This window comes from Palaemon carinicauda, chromosome 38 (genome assembly GCF_036898095.1).
Source record: "Palaemon carinicauda isolate YSFRI2023 chromosome 38, ASM3689809v2, whole genome shotgun sequence".
NCBI lineage: Eukaryota > Metazoa > Arthropoda > Malacostraca > Decapoda > Palaemonidae > Palaemon > Palaemon carinicauda.
In genome coordinates this window covers 34,909,425-34,927,580 of record NC_090762.1, presented here as the reverse complement: position 1 = coordinate 34,927,580, position 18,156 = coordinate 34,909,425, and the positions used below count along the sequence as shown (strand labels likewise).

Genomic DNA, 18,156 nt, shown 5'->3' with positions numbered 1-18,156 from the left:
ATAATATATATATATATATGTGTGTGTGTGTGTGTGTGTGTGTGTGTGTGTGTGTGTGTGTGTGTGTGTGTGTGTTGAATATATATCACTAACACTCGTGATTTCAATCAATATAAATATCAACCACAATGGCATTTGATACCGAATCCTATCTTGGGAATATATATCCACTGGAAGTCATTGTATGGTAACAGCTTTTGGCCGGGCAGAGATTCGAACCCCTGCCTATTCAGCCGAAAACTATGCCTGCGGGGACTCTACCAACTATTACCATAAAATGAATTCCAGTGGATATATATTCCCAAGATAGGATTCGGTATTAAATGTCATATATTCATCATAAAATAACCACGTGCTGCAAACTTACAATTCAACTATCATGGTGGAAATGGGTTTATTTCAAGTCTATGAACAGATTCCTGAATTCGACAGGAATATGTTCGGGGACTTGTCCTAAACTTATATATCTTTTGATGGCTCAGTTGGTAGAGTCCTAGCAGGCATGGTTTTCGGCTGAATAGGCAGGGCTTCGATTCTCTGCCCGGCCAGAAGCTATTACCATAAAATGAATTCCAGTGGATATATATTCCTAAGATAGAATTCTGTATTAAATTCCATTGTGGTTGATATTATATATATCTATGTGTGTGTGTACTCGTCCGTATGATTTAGCCACAAAACTGATTAAACCTATATTTCTTCTAATACGTATAGTTATCTTTCATTTCTGTCTTTCATAAACATTTTTTTTTTTATCAGCGCGTGAAGCAAGTTATAAACTTGAAACTGACTGTATCTATTAAACCCAGCAGGATTCTCTGAATTGTTAAGCAAATAACTAAGATAGATAGACTTATATATCTTCTACTTACAAAATCATATTGGTGTTTCAGTGGCCCAATTACACATCTTATACTCCGAAAAGATTCTTAAAATAAGGTATTTTTATTCTTCTTCTTATTCTTCTCATTTAACATTATTTATTTTTCACCTATGAATTTGAAGATACTACCTGGTAGAAATTTGACCAGGGCACCAGTCACCCATTGAGATACTACTGCTAGAGAGTTAGTGGGTCCTTTGACTAGTCAGACAGTACTGCATTGGATCCCTCTATCTGGTTACGGCTCATTTTTCCTCTACTTACACACTAAATAGTGGGGCCTATTCGTTCCTTATTCTCCTCTGTCCTCATACACCTAACAACACTTTGGATTACCAAACAATTCTTCTTCGCTCAAGGGGTTAACTACTGCACTGTAATTGTTCAGTGGCTACTTTCCTCTTGGTAAGGGTAGAAGAGACTCTTTAGCTTTGGTAAGCAACTCTTCTGGGAGGACACTCCAAAACGAAACCATTGTTCTCTAGTCTTGTGTAGTATCATAGCCTCTGTATAATGGTCTTCCATTGTTTTTGGATTAGAGTTCGTTTACTTAAGGTACACTTTGGCAAAATATTCTATCTTATTTCTCTTCCTCCTCTTTTTTTAAAGTTTTTATAATTTATAGTGTATATGAAAGATCTATTTTGATGTAACTGTTCTTAGAATATTTTATTTTAAGTGTTCTTTACTTCTCTTGTAGTTTATTCCCTTATTTCCTTTCCTCACTGGGTTATGTTTCCCTGTTGGTGTCCTAGGGCTTATAGCAGCCTGCTTTTCCAACTAGGGTTGTAGCTTAGCTAATAATGAAAATAATAATTATTATTATTACTAACTAAGAGCCAAGCTACAACCTTGTTAGAAAAACAGGATGCTATAAGCCCTAGGGCACCAACAGGGAAAAATAGCCCAGTGAGGAAAGGAAATGAAGAAATAAGTAAACTATATTTGAAGTAATGAACAATTAAAATAAAACACTTTAAGAACAGTAACAACTTTAAAACAGATCTTTCAATTATAAACTATGAAATGAGATTTATGTCAGCGTGTTCAACATAAGCATTTGCTCTATAATAATAATAATAATAATAATAATAATAATAATAATAATAATAATAATAATAATGATAATAATAATAATAATAATAAATCGTATTAAACTGAATTGTAATGACAGCTGTTCGTTACTACGTCAAGAGGCAAGGACTCGTAACTAACAACGAGTTTTCAGTTTAGATACTAAAGTTTAAACTTTTTGTATCACGTTCCAAGAATTAACAAACGAGTTTCTGTCACGATACAGTTTTAGTCATTCATAAAAATAGATACTTTAGAGAGAGAGAGAGAGAGAGAGAGAGAGAGGGAGAGAGAGAGAGAGAGAGAGAGAGAGGAGAGAGAGAGAGAGAGAGAGAGGAGAGAGAGAGAGAGAGAATATTAATCGAGTTTTCATACTTGAGGGTACACTCGGGCACACTATTCTATCTAATTTCTCTTCCTCGTGTTTTGTAAGTTTTTATAGTTTATATAGGAGATATTTATTTTAGTATTCTTAAAATATTTATTTTTTCCGTGTTTCCTTTCCTCACTGGGCTATTTTCCTTTTGGAGCCCCTGGGCTTATAGCATTCTGCTTTTCCAACTGGGGTTGTAGCTTAGCAATTAATAATAATAATAATAATAATAATAATAATAATAATAATAATAATAATGGCATAGACAAGGGACAGTGACACTGTCCTAGTTAGCCTACATATGATCTGCGTCCAAGCCCACTTGCCACCCAAACTAGGACCATGGAGGGCCTGGCAATAGCTACTAATGACTCACAGGTAGACCAATAGGCTCCCTCAAACCCCCATCCTTAGCTCCCAAGGATGGTAAGGTTGCAGACACTGCATGAAACTAACGAGTTTGAGCGGGGCTTGAACTCCAGTCCGGTGACCGCTAGGCAGGGATGAATACAATAGTTGTTTTACGTAATTTCACAAATTTGAAAAGAAATGGGATATAATTAAAAGTTTTATTCTTTTTACTAATGATAAAGTTGACCAAAGTAGGTCAGATGAATAGCGATTATATAATAGGCCTGGCTATGAAATATAAAATTAGATAGAAGGTTGCTAGCTAAATCCTCTGTTCATTTCACGGAATTAGCTAGTATTTATTGATATTTAAGTGTTTAAATTGTTCTTAAACATGAGTCTCTTTTTATAGTTTATATATGAAAGATTTTTTGATATTGTTACTGTTCTTAAAATATGTTATTATTCTCATGTAGTTTATTTATTTCCTTATTTCCTTTCCCCACGGTTATTTTTTTGCAACTAGGGTTGTAGGTTAAACAACAACAACAACAACAACAATAATAATAATAATAATAATAATAATAATAATAATAATAATAATAATAATAATAATAATAATAATAATAGCTCAAGGTGTCCCTTTCTTGAAAAACTAAATACGGTTACACAATGTCAGCTTGCCATCTACAGACAGCGCTTACGTCAAAACCGAGTCACCTGACTCTTTTAATCCCTTGTTCAAACCAGCTTTTTCAACTTGCCCCTGTCTTATGTACATTCACACACCCACTACGTGGTGAACAGAGCTAAGCGTTCAGTACTTCTCTTTGCTTTATACAACAAACTAACTCGAACTATCAAGTAAGTTTCCACCTTAATTGAAAATTGTTTGATTTGAAAGTCTGGGCTTGGCCACATTGAAGGTTTAGTTGGTCGCGTTGTGAAAGTGATTATGGAAGTGCCGTTATAAAATCGTCAAATTGTAATAGATAAGGAAAGGTTGTTTTATTGATACGATTATATATAATTGTACGGTAAGTACCATAAATAAAACTGCTTAGTTTGCATTTGGAAACATGGCGATAATGATGATAATAATAATGAAATAATGATGGTGATAATTTTTATTATAGTGTTGTGTTGCTATGAACTCGTGGACTTGTATACACACTTTCTCTTTAGTTTTGATTGGGAAATAAACTTCAATATTTTCATTCTAATTTATATGCTGTTTAACAAAATATGTGACATGTGCATCTTTATATAATAATATATTCTTTATTAATAAATACAATATTTTTATTGTTATTTTGACGCAACACAATCAGTAATTTGAGACAAATATATGAATATTTACGCATTCAATATTAGAGGAATAGTAAAAAATGGCATGAAGAGATGAAAGAAAATAATAGTATAGAAATGTATATAAAAGAAAAGTCATTTAGGAGAAGAAACGCTTTATGTCAACAACTAGACTCAGCTATTATGTGCAAAGCTAGAATTAACTGTTTAAGAATAAAGAATAAAAATGATAGAGGACTTTGACCGTTTCTTCCAGGATCCTCGTTGCTCTCTCCACAACACTGATTGTGGGCACACTATTAGAAGCGTGGAAGGTGCAAAGCTCTTTAATCTGCAGAAAAATTCATTAAATTCTTTATTTCTTTGTTATTATTTCTAAATTTTCCTAACTCATTGCAGTTAAATTCTTAACTGTCAAGACCGCAGCGAAGAAATGAGAAAAATAAAAGAATTATAATAGTCATATGGAGACGAAAAGAAGAAAATAATCGGATTTTTTTTCAATTCACGGGGAAGAAATAGAAAAAAAGAGTATATGTTAAAATGTGGTAAAAAGGGGAATAGAAAAATCAGGGAAATAAAAGTAAATAAAGCTAAGGTGCCGATAAAAAGATAAATCCCTCGCTCTAACATGTAAGCAAATACCATTCATAGTAAAATTTGCAAGATAGACTAGGATAGAAGTAAAGATTGAAATTTTCATTATTATGTATTTATGGTACCGGTACAATAAGCCTAATTAGAACAATCAGAATAAGCTTAGAAGCTTTGCACGTATCTATGATGTGGTAGAGTGTCCTCTAACTTATTTCGCGGAGTGAGCAATAAGGAACCAGGAACCTTGAAAGGCAGTTAAAAGAAAATAATTCATAATTATGAACTGCAAATTGAAGATGAATTCTTTGCAACCTCTGTTCTCAAAATCATGGTCTAATGCCAGCATGATTTCATGTCCTTGAAACAGCCCTTAGGCCAACCCTTAAATGTTCTTGAAGATTCATAATTATAAAACTTTATTTTACCATTTACAGTGCCGTGGTTTCTCTCTCTCTCTCTCTCTCTCTCTCTCTCTCTCTCTCTCTCTCTCTCTCTCTCTCTCTCTCTCTCTCTCTCTCTCTATATATATATATATAATATATATATATATATATATATATATATATATATATATATATATATATATATATATATATATATATATATATATATATATGTGTGTGTGTGTGTGTGTGTGTGTGTGTGAGTGTGTGTGTGTGTGTCATACACACGCGCTTAAGAATATGATACTTGAAATGGGATCTCTTGATCAAGGCATGTGTCAGTCCTGGGTGTCAAGCTGGAAACACCCCAGGCTTTTTTTTTTCTTTTTTCGCCGGCAGCTGCCCAAAATGGAAAGTACGAGACGTTGTTGCTAGAGGGTACACTCGGGCACACTATGTATCCTATTTCTCTTCCTCTTGTTTTGTTAGTTTTTTATAGTTTATATAGGAGATATTTATTTTAATGCTGTTACTCTTCCTAAGATATTTTATTTCTCCTTGTTTCGTTTCTTCACTGGGCTATTTTCCCTGTTGGAGCCCCTGTGCTTGCAGCATTCTGCTTTTCCAACTAGGGTTGTAGCTTAGCAAGTAATATTGATTTAGATATTGGCTTCCCGATCCCGACTGGACGGGAAACAGCGGGACCCGTGGGCAAGGTATAAACCGCGACCATGTCGTCAGATGTAAACGCACAAGATGTCCGCTGCAAATAGGACGTCCTCTTGCTTGGCAATCTTGGGTTCAACAGGCCTCGAGAGATAATAAATATCTGCGTTGTTCATCTCATGGTAGTTGTATAATTCTTAAATTCACGTGTCATACCGATAATACATATTACTGCAACAGTTAGAATTTATTTAGGCGCCATGATATCAGCTGATCAGTTTCGTTTAACTTTTTCCCATTTGCTCCTCGAAATGCGACTTCGTAGTTCGTATAATGGTAGCCAGGTAGTGTGACACCACTTTCGCTCGCTATCATTGGCTGATGGTTGGCGAGAACCTTGGCCAAGAAATAATAATGTGGACCAAATAGAGTTTAGTATCACATGCCTATTTTGCTTTCAAAATTATTCAGAGACGAAGAAAACTTTAGATTGTTATAAATTGTAGGGTCTACCCATTACATGACAATTTCTCGTGCAACAACACAATAAATTTAATTAGTTTTAATGTAATTCTGAGTATCGGGTTGTAGTATTGAGAAAATGCATAGGTAAGATATCTAAGGTGAAAATGAATGAAATACTTTGCATATGCTATTGAGAAAGAGCTGTAGGCCTATCACTTATAAAAGTTGTGTTTTCATTCAATCCTACAAAATCGGGTTGTATTTAAAAGAATCTCGTTCATAACAGAGCTAGAAGAAAACTCATACAAGCAATACATTACTGTGGTGTAGTAAAGGCGTACCTACAATCATTAAACGGGATATTTAAAGCTCACAGTAAATATCTTGATTGAGGTTACTGCACTATATTGAAACTTCAGCAGTTTTTAAAAGCAAACAAAAAATAAGAATAACATATGAGAAATTTTATGAATATACTAGTATTTTGTCGTATCTACAGAGAGATATTGGGGATTTTAAATTATTCGGATAAAACACAAATAGCGCACATTTACATTTGCCGCCATGATCGCGTACCGTTAGAACAAGAATACCACCAACGCGGAATTTTTTTATATTCAAGTAATGATAGGAGATAAAGTCTTTTTGGTAGAATTTATATCAATAAAAGGTATAATACATTTTTGAAACTATGAATTAGATTACAAAACATGTGAATTTCATGTAAAAATAATATTCCAATATATGTTAATGGTATTTCTTCCAGGTGACATGGGTACGAAGATCGTGATTGGTCAGAATCTCTTTGCCTCTCATTGCTCAAATGTGATTGGCTGCTACAGTTTAAATCACTCGTAGTGACGGTAGTGTTGTTTACAGTGGTGGCTGGGTTCCCGATTTCAAATTAGATTTTTGCTTGTTTAGTTAGAAAGTGCCAGAAATGTTTTCGAAAGCGAAATTAAAGCGTTTTAACGAGGAAGTAGGTAAGTGTAACCTTTTGCTTTTGTTTTAAGATAACACTTAAGTATAGATATATAGAAGTATGTTTAGAATCGACGTTGAAAAGGCATGCTTGTCTTTTAAATTTGCCTCGGGCGAAAATTTCATAAGACTTGTATTCATTCAATCTTTCTTATCAAATTCACTATAATGACCTTCATGAAATTAATCCGAAGGTAAATCCCTTTAATTTTCATGGGTTATCTTTCGTAAATAACCAAATGAAGATGCTATTAGCCTAATTTATGGTTAGTAGCCTAGCCTAATGCTGTCTGTGATTAAAAAGCGTCCGGGGAGAATAAATAGCATTCGTGAGAAATTTGACAGAATTATCAATAAATTATGACTGAAAGGAAAGACTTAGAGGATTTGTTTCAATATAAAAGCATATGTCGTCTTAAATACACACACACATATATGTATATATGTACACTATATATATATATATATATATATATATATATATATATATATATATATATATATATATATATATATATATATATATATATATATACACAGTATATACATGTATATACAGTATATATGTATATATATACTAATATATATATATATATATATGTATATATATATATATATATATATATATATATATATATATATATATATATATATATATATATGTGTGTGTGTGTGTGTGTGTATTTAATATATATATATATATATATATATATATATATATATATATATATATATATATATATATATATGTGTGTGTGTGTGTGTATTTAATATATATATATATATATATATATATATATATATATAGAATATATATATATATATATATATATATATATATATATATATATATATATATATATATATCTGCATATATGATAATGGCTAACTTAGAATACGGTAGTGTAGTGGGGGTCGCAGGGGGGGCGTTAGTCCCCTGTTAGTTAAGTAGGTATAGACACGGCTTGTAGGTTAGGTTAGGGGGGCAAGTTGAGCTTAGTTGATGTCCATTTTTAATCCACAAGGGAGGAACTGGCTGCTTATATACAAAGGCTCCTTATTATACATATATATATATATATATATATATATATATATATATATATATATATATATATATATATATATACATACATATATATACACATACACGCGCATATAGACACATACTTTTTTCCTCCAACACAGAGAAGTGAAACATAAATGAATATTTAAACCATTAATTCATCTGTCGCTAGATGAAGAAATGGCCGTATGTTTTATCACATTCCTGTATACATAATTTCAGTAAGATCATAGATTTGTATATAATATGATAGATTTTACCACAAGGAAGGAAGGAACAATGCTGGGAAATTTTTAGGCACAGATCTGTTGAAGGCTCTTAAGAATGTTGGCTAAGTCCTTTTACTCACGAACATTCCAGGAGCCATTAAAAACAGCATTGGAGATATTGAAAATGCCACCGATGCTAAGAAAGAAGCTGAAGGGAAAAGTAGATGATACATCGATGATTGTAGAGTGGAAAAAAATAGACAATACCTCGATAATTGTGAAGTGTGACAAAAGGTTTCCTTGAAAACTCGTAGACTTATATGCAGATGGAAAATTTCCGGATGTTGATATGCAAAAAAGGCTGTAAAAATTGTAAAGAACAGAAGAGTTCCTCTGTATCCACAACACTATTCAGCAGATGTTTTAGTCATGAAATGAGTGTACACTAAGGTAAAGAGACGCCCTGGATATTAGATTAGAATATCATGGCTATAAATGATGCCGGTATATTTCAGTGTGTTTCTTGTTATTCGAGTATCATCATGATGTATGTAAAATAAATAGTTTTAACCCAAAAATCTTATTGCTTATACCACATTGCCATTTATTTATCCACACTTTTAACTCCTGGACGCCTTCTATTTCTCCCGGGCGCTTTTTAGTGTGGCTTGCCGATTGTCGAGGCTAGAGGAGTCATTTTTATTGTCTTCCTAACATTAATAGCGTTTGATTTATTTATCTACAACTATTAATGACAGGCCCATTCTTCTTGTATATTGCCTAGAAAACAGTCCTTTTTTTTTTTGACTTAGAATGAATTGGTTATTGTCACTAGACACATAAGCACAGTGTATTAGGGTAAAAACGTATAGGCACAGGAGTGATAAACAATTTTTATGAAAAGTTTAGTTTTAGTTTCAGTTATTTTTGTAATAACTTAACTGACAGGTTTTATACAGAGCTTCATATTGAAATTAGAAATCGTTGGTTAATATATGATATATTACTTTGCATACTTGCATACTTTAAGGGATGCTTATCTGGTCCTGTACGACAGGGGAATCCTACTCTCTGCAGGACCTCCATGGTCGTTTTATGATGTTCATTCGGGAGCATTTAATATTTCACAGTGCGTATTGCATGCTTACTGCTTGATCATCACTATCAAAACACTCGCCGAATAAGAAAGTCTTCAGTTTTCTGAAAGCCTTAATATCTTGTGGAAGCCTATTGTATAGTCTCGGGGATACATATTTAAAGGCTCTGGAGCCTACAGTAGACATGTATCCAGGTTCTAATAGTTTGAAACCATCTGTAACTATTTTCGTGTCAGGACTATTTGTTGGCTGCACAATATGTAGTAATTCTCTTGGATATTTTGGATGACCTCCTCTGATAACTTGGTGGGGTACATGTTGAAGACCCTGACCCAACCCAGGCTCCTTAGGTGTGATTCTAGAGTTGGATGAATATTTGGACTCAGACTCGGACAACTCAGGTGGGGTGTTTCCCCACCAACTAACTCTAAGGCTCTTGCCATCAAACAAGGAGAGTCAGACTATTCCTTAATTCAGATTCAGCCCTCCCAAGGGGAGAGACACGTTCTTAGATCTGTTCTCCTTTGCCCTACGACTTGGTAAGAGCAAGCTAGAGTTTTCACGGTCCCTTAAAAAGGTCTTATCCCAGGTATCGAGGAAGAAAGAGACTGAGGGGGTAGCAAATCGCCTCGTATACTGTACTTCGTCCGCCTTTAGTCAAGCAGAGGAAGTATTACAACATTCTCTATGATGATCCTTCCCCCTTGCCATTAGATCTGGCAGTGTCAGCCTTGGCACGGGGCACGATGGTTGACAAGCTGGCGGCACAATAGGTTATGTTTATGGCTGCAGATGCCACCAACATGGAGAGGATTGCAAAGGCCACTCTGCAAGCCTCTTCAATGATCTGGTCTTGTTCCGTTGGCTACCTGACTGACAGTGAGGGTATGTCAGCCCCATATAAACAGAAAGTATTTACTGTAAGAAAGTCCTGCTTTCCCGAGGCTAGACCTGTAAAATTCCTAACACCCAATATGTCCAACCAGTTGGCTACGAGGATCTTGAAAAAGTGTGTTCAACACGGAAGACATTGACACGTTTGTGGAGCGATGGAGGTAGGCGAGTTAGGACTCCTTTCTCCATAGAGCTGTAACGTCTCATCTCTCTTCTTCAGCCCCAAATGTGCTAAGATAGTCATGTGGGCTAACAGGCTCACAAGCTGACGAATTAAGCTTCTTGGCCATCCAGTGCTAAGAAGTCTTCAAATCCCAAGATGCCCTTTCTTGGTAAGAGGGCTCATGGAAGGGGAGGGAAATCTAGGAAATATGGACACTCCCACTAGGGGGTGTCTTTCCTCCTGCACTACCACCAGCTTTCACCCTCCTCTGACACTGCATCCAGTGATGTCATCTTCCTTCGCGAAGGGATTATCGAAGGATCTCGTCCTTCGGGCAGAAGTACAGACCGTGCAAGAGAAGAGCGTTCTCCAAGATGTTGTCGATGGGTTCCCAGGCTACTTCATCGACTATTGCTTGTGGAGAAGGCCTTCTGGAGGTTGGAGACCAGTCGTAGACCTCTCGACCTTGAACAAGTTTTATCACCAGACTCCATTCAAGATGTAGACTGCAGACAGGCTGTTAGATCGGGTGACTTCATGATCACACTGGATTTAAAAGACACATACTTCCAGATCCCGATTCATCCATAGTCAAGGAAGTACAGTATCAAAGGTTCGTTCTGCATGAAAAGATAAAGCAGTTTTTTGGTGTTGTGCTGTGACCTTTCAATAGCCCCTCAAGTGTTGTGGTAGCCTGATTGGTAACGTCCCTAACTGGTGATTGCCAGACTGGTTTACGACCCGCTCCAACTTGTTAGTTCCTTTGGTCGTGCAACCTCACCATCTTAGTGAGCTTAGGATGGGGTGTTTGCAGGAGACTATAGGTCTATCTGCCAAGTCATCAGCAGCCATTGCCTGGCCCTCCTTGGTCCTAACTTGGGTGGAGAGGGGCTTGGGCACTGATGTGTATATATGGTCAGTCTCTACTGCATTGTCCTGCTTAATAGGGCAATGTCCTTTCCCTTGCCCCTGTCATTCATGAGCAACCTTTAAACTTTTAAACCTTTATATATGTTCACTGTAGTCTTAACTTGGGCTCATTTGTCTCCTGTGATATCTAGACAACTGGTTGATTCTGACAGACTCGGTGGAGACCCTTCTCCTTCGTGACAGGCTTCTTGAGTTTTACCATGACCTGGGGTTGTGAGTTTTGAGAAGTCCTCTTTACAGTCGTCTAAGAACCAGGGATATCTGGGAATGCAGATTCACACTCAGTTGGGAAAAGTGTTTCCATCCCAAAGCAGATCCGAGAGATTAAAGGAAGTGACTTGTGCCTTTATTTTGCAATCAAAAGTGAAGAGAGACTCACTGGGTGGGTGTGTGAGTGAGGAGGTTGTTTACCCCCTGCTAACTAGCAGAGGGTTGTTGATACCTCACATGAAAGTTTTATGGTTACATACAGCTCGCACTAAAACATGTCCATAATAAAGAACTCAGGTTTATATACAGTTAGGAAAAATACAAATTACATTCAAATTTATCATATTGAGGTCTTAAGTGTGTGATACTGTATGAGAGATTCACAGGTTAGTATCACCACAATTGTTAGCTTTAGCACATTATGTTATGCGCTGTTTTTGTTTAGATATTCATGATTTAACTTGTCCATTCTTCCAGGGTGTGCCCCCCCTCCCACAGCATACAATCCAAAATTAGTTAAAGGAGCCACTGCCGCAGTCACATTAGATAAATCCGACCGATGGCATTCCAGCAAAGAGGTAAAGTTTTCATAAATTTTTTTTCATTTTCTTAGTTACATACAGTATAGTGAGATTTATAACAAAGCTTCGAGGTGTAATTGAATCTGCAAAAACTTTTTCAGAAAATACTACTGGTTTATTCCTAAATGAAATACAAACCTTGAATCTTTAATAGGAGTATGACTCTGTTGAAGCTGTAAATAGCTGCCAAACTTTTAACTAGGTAAACACAGCTAGCTGCTGAGAGGTGGGGAATCCCCACCCACTCACCAGGTAATGTATCTTTCACTTCAACTTCTGCTGCTGATTAGCACCGATGTATTTTTCACGTCCTCTTTAGGCTGTTTTAAGTTTTTGCTTTTTTTTTTTTTTTTCAATTTGAATTTGAACTGTTCTCCATTAACTGTAATTGAGTTGAATTTTTTTTTGTGCAACATGCTGGAATTACCCAGATGACAACTATTACTGTCCTTTCGCCCTGTCAGTGAAAAGGCTCCTGAAGATGTTAGCTGCGGCAAGATCGCAGAAGTCTTCCCACTCTACTGTTCCTCCCAAACTGTGTGTGGAGGAGAGTGGGGGAGTGCTGTCATTGGACCTGTCTCTGGATGTTGTTGATAAACCATCCTAGGACCTCTGATGCTGATTGTGCTCTCTCTCTCTCTCTCTCTCTCTCTCTCTCTCTCTCTCTCTCTCTCTCTCTCTCTCTCTCTCTCTCTCTTTGTGAAATTAGGATAATAGAACTCGTGTTGATGGGGAGTTGACCGTACTTCCAGATCCCAATCCATCTGTCTTCAAGGAAGTATCCAAGATTCAGCCTAGACAACAGGAAATCGGTATCCGTCTCCTCTGTTATCTGGACGACTGTCTGATCTTAGCAGACTTGGTGGCAACCCTTCTTCAACACCGAGACTAACTTCTGAGGCTTTGCCAAGATCTGGCCTGTCAACAACACCTCAGTTCTTCACCAGAATCTTTGCCCTTGTTTCAGTCACATCCCTCAATGGTGCATCAGACACCAAGGCATGGAAATACACTCAGCCCAAGCCAGAGCGGTTCTATCATCAGACAGGGTACAAAGGTTCAAGCAAGTGAGAGAACCCTTTTTTTAAAGGGAATTTCCCCAAGCTAATTTTTGGCAGACTCCAGGGTCATCTAACCTTACTAGAGAAGCTGGTTCCCTTCGGAAGGATGCACCTTCTCTCAGTGGAGCGGGTTCTAAAGAGCTAGTGGTCGCAAATATTGGACCCTCCAGCAGCCTTGGTGGAGATGCCCCAAGAAATGATAATGAAGCTCTTCCGGTGGCTGAGGTCAGAGAACTTGCTAGCCGGAACTCCGCTATAGGTCCCCCCTCTTTTGGGTTTTTTTTTAGATGCCTCCCACCAAGGATGGGGTGCCCATCTTCAGTTGGAACTGATTTCATTGATGAGGTCACAAGAAGACAAGACCCTTCCACATCAATTACTTAGAAATGAAAGTGGCATTCTTGGCATTACTCCATTTCTTTGAGACCCTCAAAGGTCACTCCGTTGTGTTGATGAGCGAAAACTAGGGAATGACTACTTCAACAAACAGGATTGTTCTCCATCCAACCTGCTCTGTCAGCTGGCAGTGGGAACTCATCATTGGGCTCAAGCAAGTGTGATGTCTCTCTCAGCCTGCTTCATTACCGGGAAGAGGAATGTCATAGCAGATCATCCGAGTCAACTGGGGACGACAGTTGGTTTAAAGTGGTCTTTGCTTCTTCAAGTGGCGATGAGCCTTTGACTTTGTGTGGTTCCCTGACCTTGGACATGTGGTATCCAGGACTTCAGGATATTCTCGTAGAGGTTCCAAGGGAACTTGCAGCTTGGCCAACCCTACCTTGTCAACCTCATGTAAGAATGTACCACAATGCAGTCCACTGCCCATCTCTTCACTGCTGGAGGTTATTTAGCATCTAATCTGAGAGGCTTTTCACGACAGACTGCAAAACAACTTTTAAGATACCTCCAGAAGTTCTCTATCAAGCCAAGTGGTCAACTTTCTGTGATTAATGTTGTAGGGGTAATATTATTCCACTCAAGGCCATTATTCCCCCTATCGCAGACTTTTGGTTGTACCTACAGAACGAGAATTTCTCTCACATCAGTTAAAGGCTCATATTTGGCCTTGCGCCAGGTCTTTGACCTGAAGGAGGTCAATCTCTTCCTTATGGAAACTGTCAGCTATGATTAAGTTCTGTGAACAGAAATGCCTGCATTGGGAACTTAGGTTCACCCGTCTAGAAAAGGGCTAAAGGTTGTACAGTCCTTCAAAATGGAACCCTGTGAACTTTTAAATAAGGCCTCTGAAAGGGATCTGATCCTGAAGACAGTTTTCTCCCAGCCCTAGCATCTGTCAAAAGGGTGAGTGATTTGTCGGCCGGTCTTACCTTGTATTACATTCCAAGGGGTGGGAAGAACTTTCCTTTTCTTTTATTCCTGAGTTTTTGGCACAAACTCTGTATTCGGCCATTAATGATACAAGGTTTGACTCTGATCTCATCTCTTAAAAGCTGTTACTAGTCCACTGCATAATAAAGGCCTCAGACATGTCCTTCCACTTGGCTCTGTTTATGGTCTTTCTGTGCCAGTCCATGCCCGCAAACTTTCTTAGTTTATCAATCCATTGTCTTCTGTTCCTTCCCCTCCTCCTTTTGCAATCTCTAGGGATCCATTCAGTTATTCTTTACGTCCATCTATTGTTTTTCATTTGCATTATATGTCCTGCCCATGTCCATTTCTTTTTCTTGCATGTTGTTATAATATCCTCTACTTTAGTTTGCTCTGGTATCCATGATGCTCTTTTCTGTCTTGTTATTCCCATTATTCTTTCCATAGATCTTTGAGTTGTAACTAGCTTATGTTTTAATACTTTTGTAAGGCTTCAAGTTTCTGATGCATAAATTGATACTGGTAGGACATCTCAATGAATACTGTTCTTTTTGGAGAAAGTGGCATTTTCATAATCTTATTTTGTTTACCAAATGCTTTTTATCCCATGCTCATCCTTCTTTAATTATGGTCTCGTGTCCTGGGGAAACACTTACTGTCTGTCCTAAGTACTTTATTCATTAACTATATCTAGAGGTTTTTCCATAACTCTTATTTGTTGTCTGCATTTTCATTGAACATTACATTAGTTTACTCATATTAATTTTGTCCTAAATTTCTGGTTTCTATTCAAATTTTCTATCATCATTTATAATTCTTCCCATGATTCACAAAACACAACTATGTCATGTGCAAATCTTAAGTTGTTGAGGTATTCCCCATTAATATCAATTCCTACAATTTCCCAATTTAAATTCTTACAAAATTCTAGGCATGCTGTGAATAATTTAGGAGAGATCGGGTCTCACTGTCTAACTCCTTTCTCAATTGGAATGCTCTTGCTATCTTTATGTAGTTTTAGGATAGCTGTACTTCCTGTATAGATATCTTCAAGTGTTCTAACATAGGATTCTTCCATCACTTGTTTTTGAAAGGCTTTCATTACTACTGTTGTTTTGACAGAATCAAAAGCTTGTTAATAGTCTATAAGTGCCATACATTGTGGTTTGTCTTACTCTTTTAATTTTTCCCTTAGCTGGTTAATTACATGGATACACATACATACATACCTTGTACATATAAATGACTTGTAAGTTTATATCTGCGTATTATCAAACTACAAATTCTTTATATATTGTGCTGCATATATTTTCCCTAGTTATGCAAATTAGTTATTTATCCAAATGTCCCAACTCATCCACTCCACGAGTCTTGACCATAAGTAGAGTGACTTAGTCTCGCAGTAGCTAGAGTGCAGTGTACAGCCTTGGAGTTGCCTAGTATCCTTATATAGTTACCAGTTAGGCACCCTTTTCTTTTTTCTGGTCGTAGAAAATCACCTTATGAGTAATCCAATTTAAGTGACTCAAGTGTGTATAGCCTAGCTAGGAAAAATACAATTTTCAATATTAATCTTACCCGATAATCATGTAGCTGTCAACTCTGTTGCCGACAGAAATCTACGGTCGGGATACGCCAGCGATCGCTATACAGGTGGGGGTGAACACCACAGCGCCATCTGTGGTCAGGTACTCTAGTACTTCTTGTCAACACCACCTCAATTTTTCCTCTGTCGTGCCTCCGGCTAGACCTACATGGATACGCTGTTGATTCTGGAGTTATTGCTCACGATTTGGTGATGTATTTGCTCTAGAGTTTAGCCTTCGCTATTCAGGAAGCTATATCATTAGCTTAGCAAGTTTTTGGAATTAATTTGATTTAATTTTTGGTTTAATTTTGGTACGAAGAGAGTATGAACTCTCTTTCACTTTTAAATGGCCGACCCTTCCCTTAGACGGAAGTGTTGGTGTCGAAGAGAGTATAGACTCTTAATTTTGCTTAACAAAGTTATAGATTTATTTTTTTATCTCTCCGCCTTATAGGCCTCTTTGATTAACTTCCTTTTATTATAAACTTATTAAAATTAATTCTTATATTTGTTTATATTCGACCTTTCCTAATAGTAGGCGGTCTTTTCTTGGAACCGAAGTTAATTAACTTTGAACCTGTTAACATATTATGCCATTTTAATGTTTTTGAAAGAATTTCTTTGATAGTCTTGTACTGTTTTCAAAGTTGAACTAACGTTTTGTTTTGTCTCTGCAGTTGTTGACGTTCAGAACGTTCAACTTGCGCTCTATCGTTACGATAGAGAGAGAGTCTATCACGGTGTCACGTTGCAGTAAGAGTAAACCGATTCTAGCGTTTTGTTCATTCTTTCTTAGCTTAAATGGTTCTATTCTAATAAAGGAACTTTTTATTTGGGAAACCTTTCAGTTTTTTTCCTTTAACAATAATATGTTTTAACGATATATATAATTGGGCTCTTCTCTCAGGTGCTAAGTCAAGAGAGAGAGAGAGAGAGATAGAGACGGAGGGAGAGAGAGGAGGATAAACGTTTCGTTCAAGCGGGTAACGTTGTTATCGTTTTTGCTCTTCTCCCTAGTCTCTTTAGGGGAAGAAGGTAAACGTTTTTAGAGTTTTATTCTTGTTCTCAGACTTTATGCGGTGAGAGATTTTAAACGTAGTTTATTTGATCTAGTGTTTAATCTCTTTTCCAGCCACTGAATTATTTATCTTTCATTATGTTTTTCTGTTACATTGTAATACTGTTTTCGCAATTACTAACTTTTAATGAAGGATAGAATTGCGTGTTTCAGGTACAAACCACTTAAAGTTTCGAGTTCAGTGAAATAAGTGCAAACAGAAAATCAAAAGTGATAAAGTGATAAGTGTTACAGTTGCGTTCGAGGGTTCGTCTGTTCGTGCCAGTTGTTCTCCTAGTCTGGGACCTCTTACAAGCTCCCAAGCCCAGGGGAGAAGTAATGTCGAAGGACTTATGGGTTCAGCAGGCCTTGATCGACGAACAGACGTTTCCCTCCGTGGTTTCGGGTGTAACCAACTCACGTAGCCGATGTGATCACCCCACCCACACAAAGACGAGAGAGCCCATTTATTCCTCGTCTGCGGAAGAGGTTTCTCGCAGAAACCATGGACCAAATCTTGCAGCTTTTAAGTGCAAGTCGGTCCCTTCCGCGCAAGTCCAACTCCTAGGTGGTGCCATTAGCACTGGGTCAGTTCGGACTTGCTGCAGTACGACAACTGCACACCTCCCAGAGAGGCAAGGTGGTATCGCAACAGACAGTAACTCCGTCTGTTGCCGCACCAGCTGTTTTAGACCCTCAGTTTCAACGGACAGTAGCTCCGTTTGTTGTTGTCTTTCTTAAACTCTAGTGGTCTATGCTGCTGACAATGCAGTCTCAGCTTGCGGTGTTGATGCAGGAGTTTCAGGCAGAGAAGGTTAACACACCTCCTCCTGCGAGCGCTCCTCCACCTCTACGCAGTCCAGCCTGCCAGACGTATGATGTTGAGGTTC

At 37.3% G+C, this 18,156-nt stretch overlaps 1 protein-coding gene across 2 annotated transcripts in view; it reads left to right on the top strand.

The window, feature by feature from the left end:
• The first annotated feature begins 6,925 nt into the window (after window positions 1–6,925).
• LOC137630539 (hyaluronan mediated motility receptor-like) overlaps window positions 6,926–18,156 on the top strand; it is a 102,507-nt gene continuing 91,276 nt past the window's right edge. For both annotated transcript variants that reach the window (XM_068362057.1, XM_068362056.1), the window contains exons 1-2: window positions 6,926–7,083; window positions 12,128–12,228. In XM_068362057.1, coding sequence (XP_068218158.1) covers window positions 7,041–7,083; window positions 12,128–12,228 — 144 coding nt within the window. In that variant the 5' untranslated portion in view covers window positions 6,926–7,040. The remainder of the gene's footprint in view (window positions 7,084–12,127; window positions 12,229–18,156) is intronic.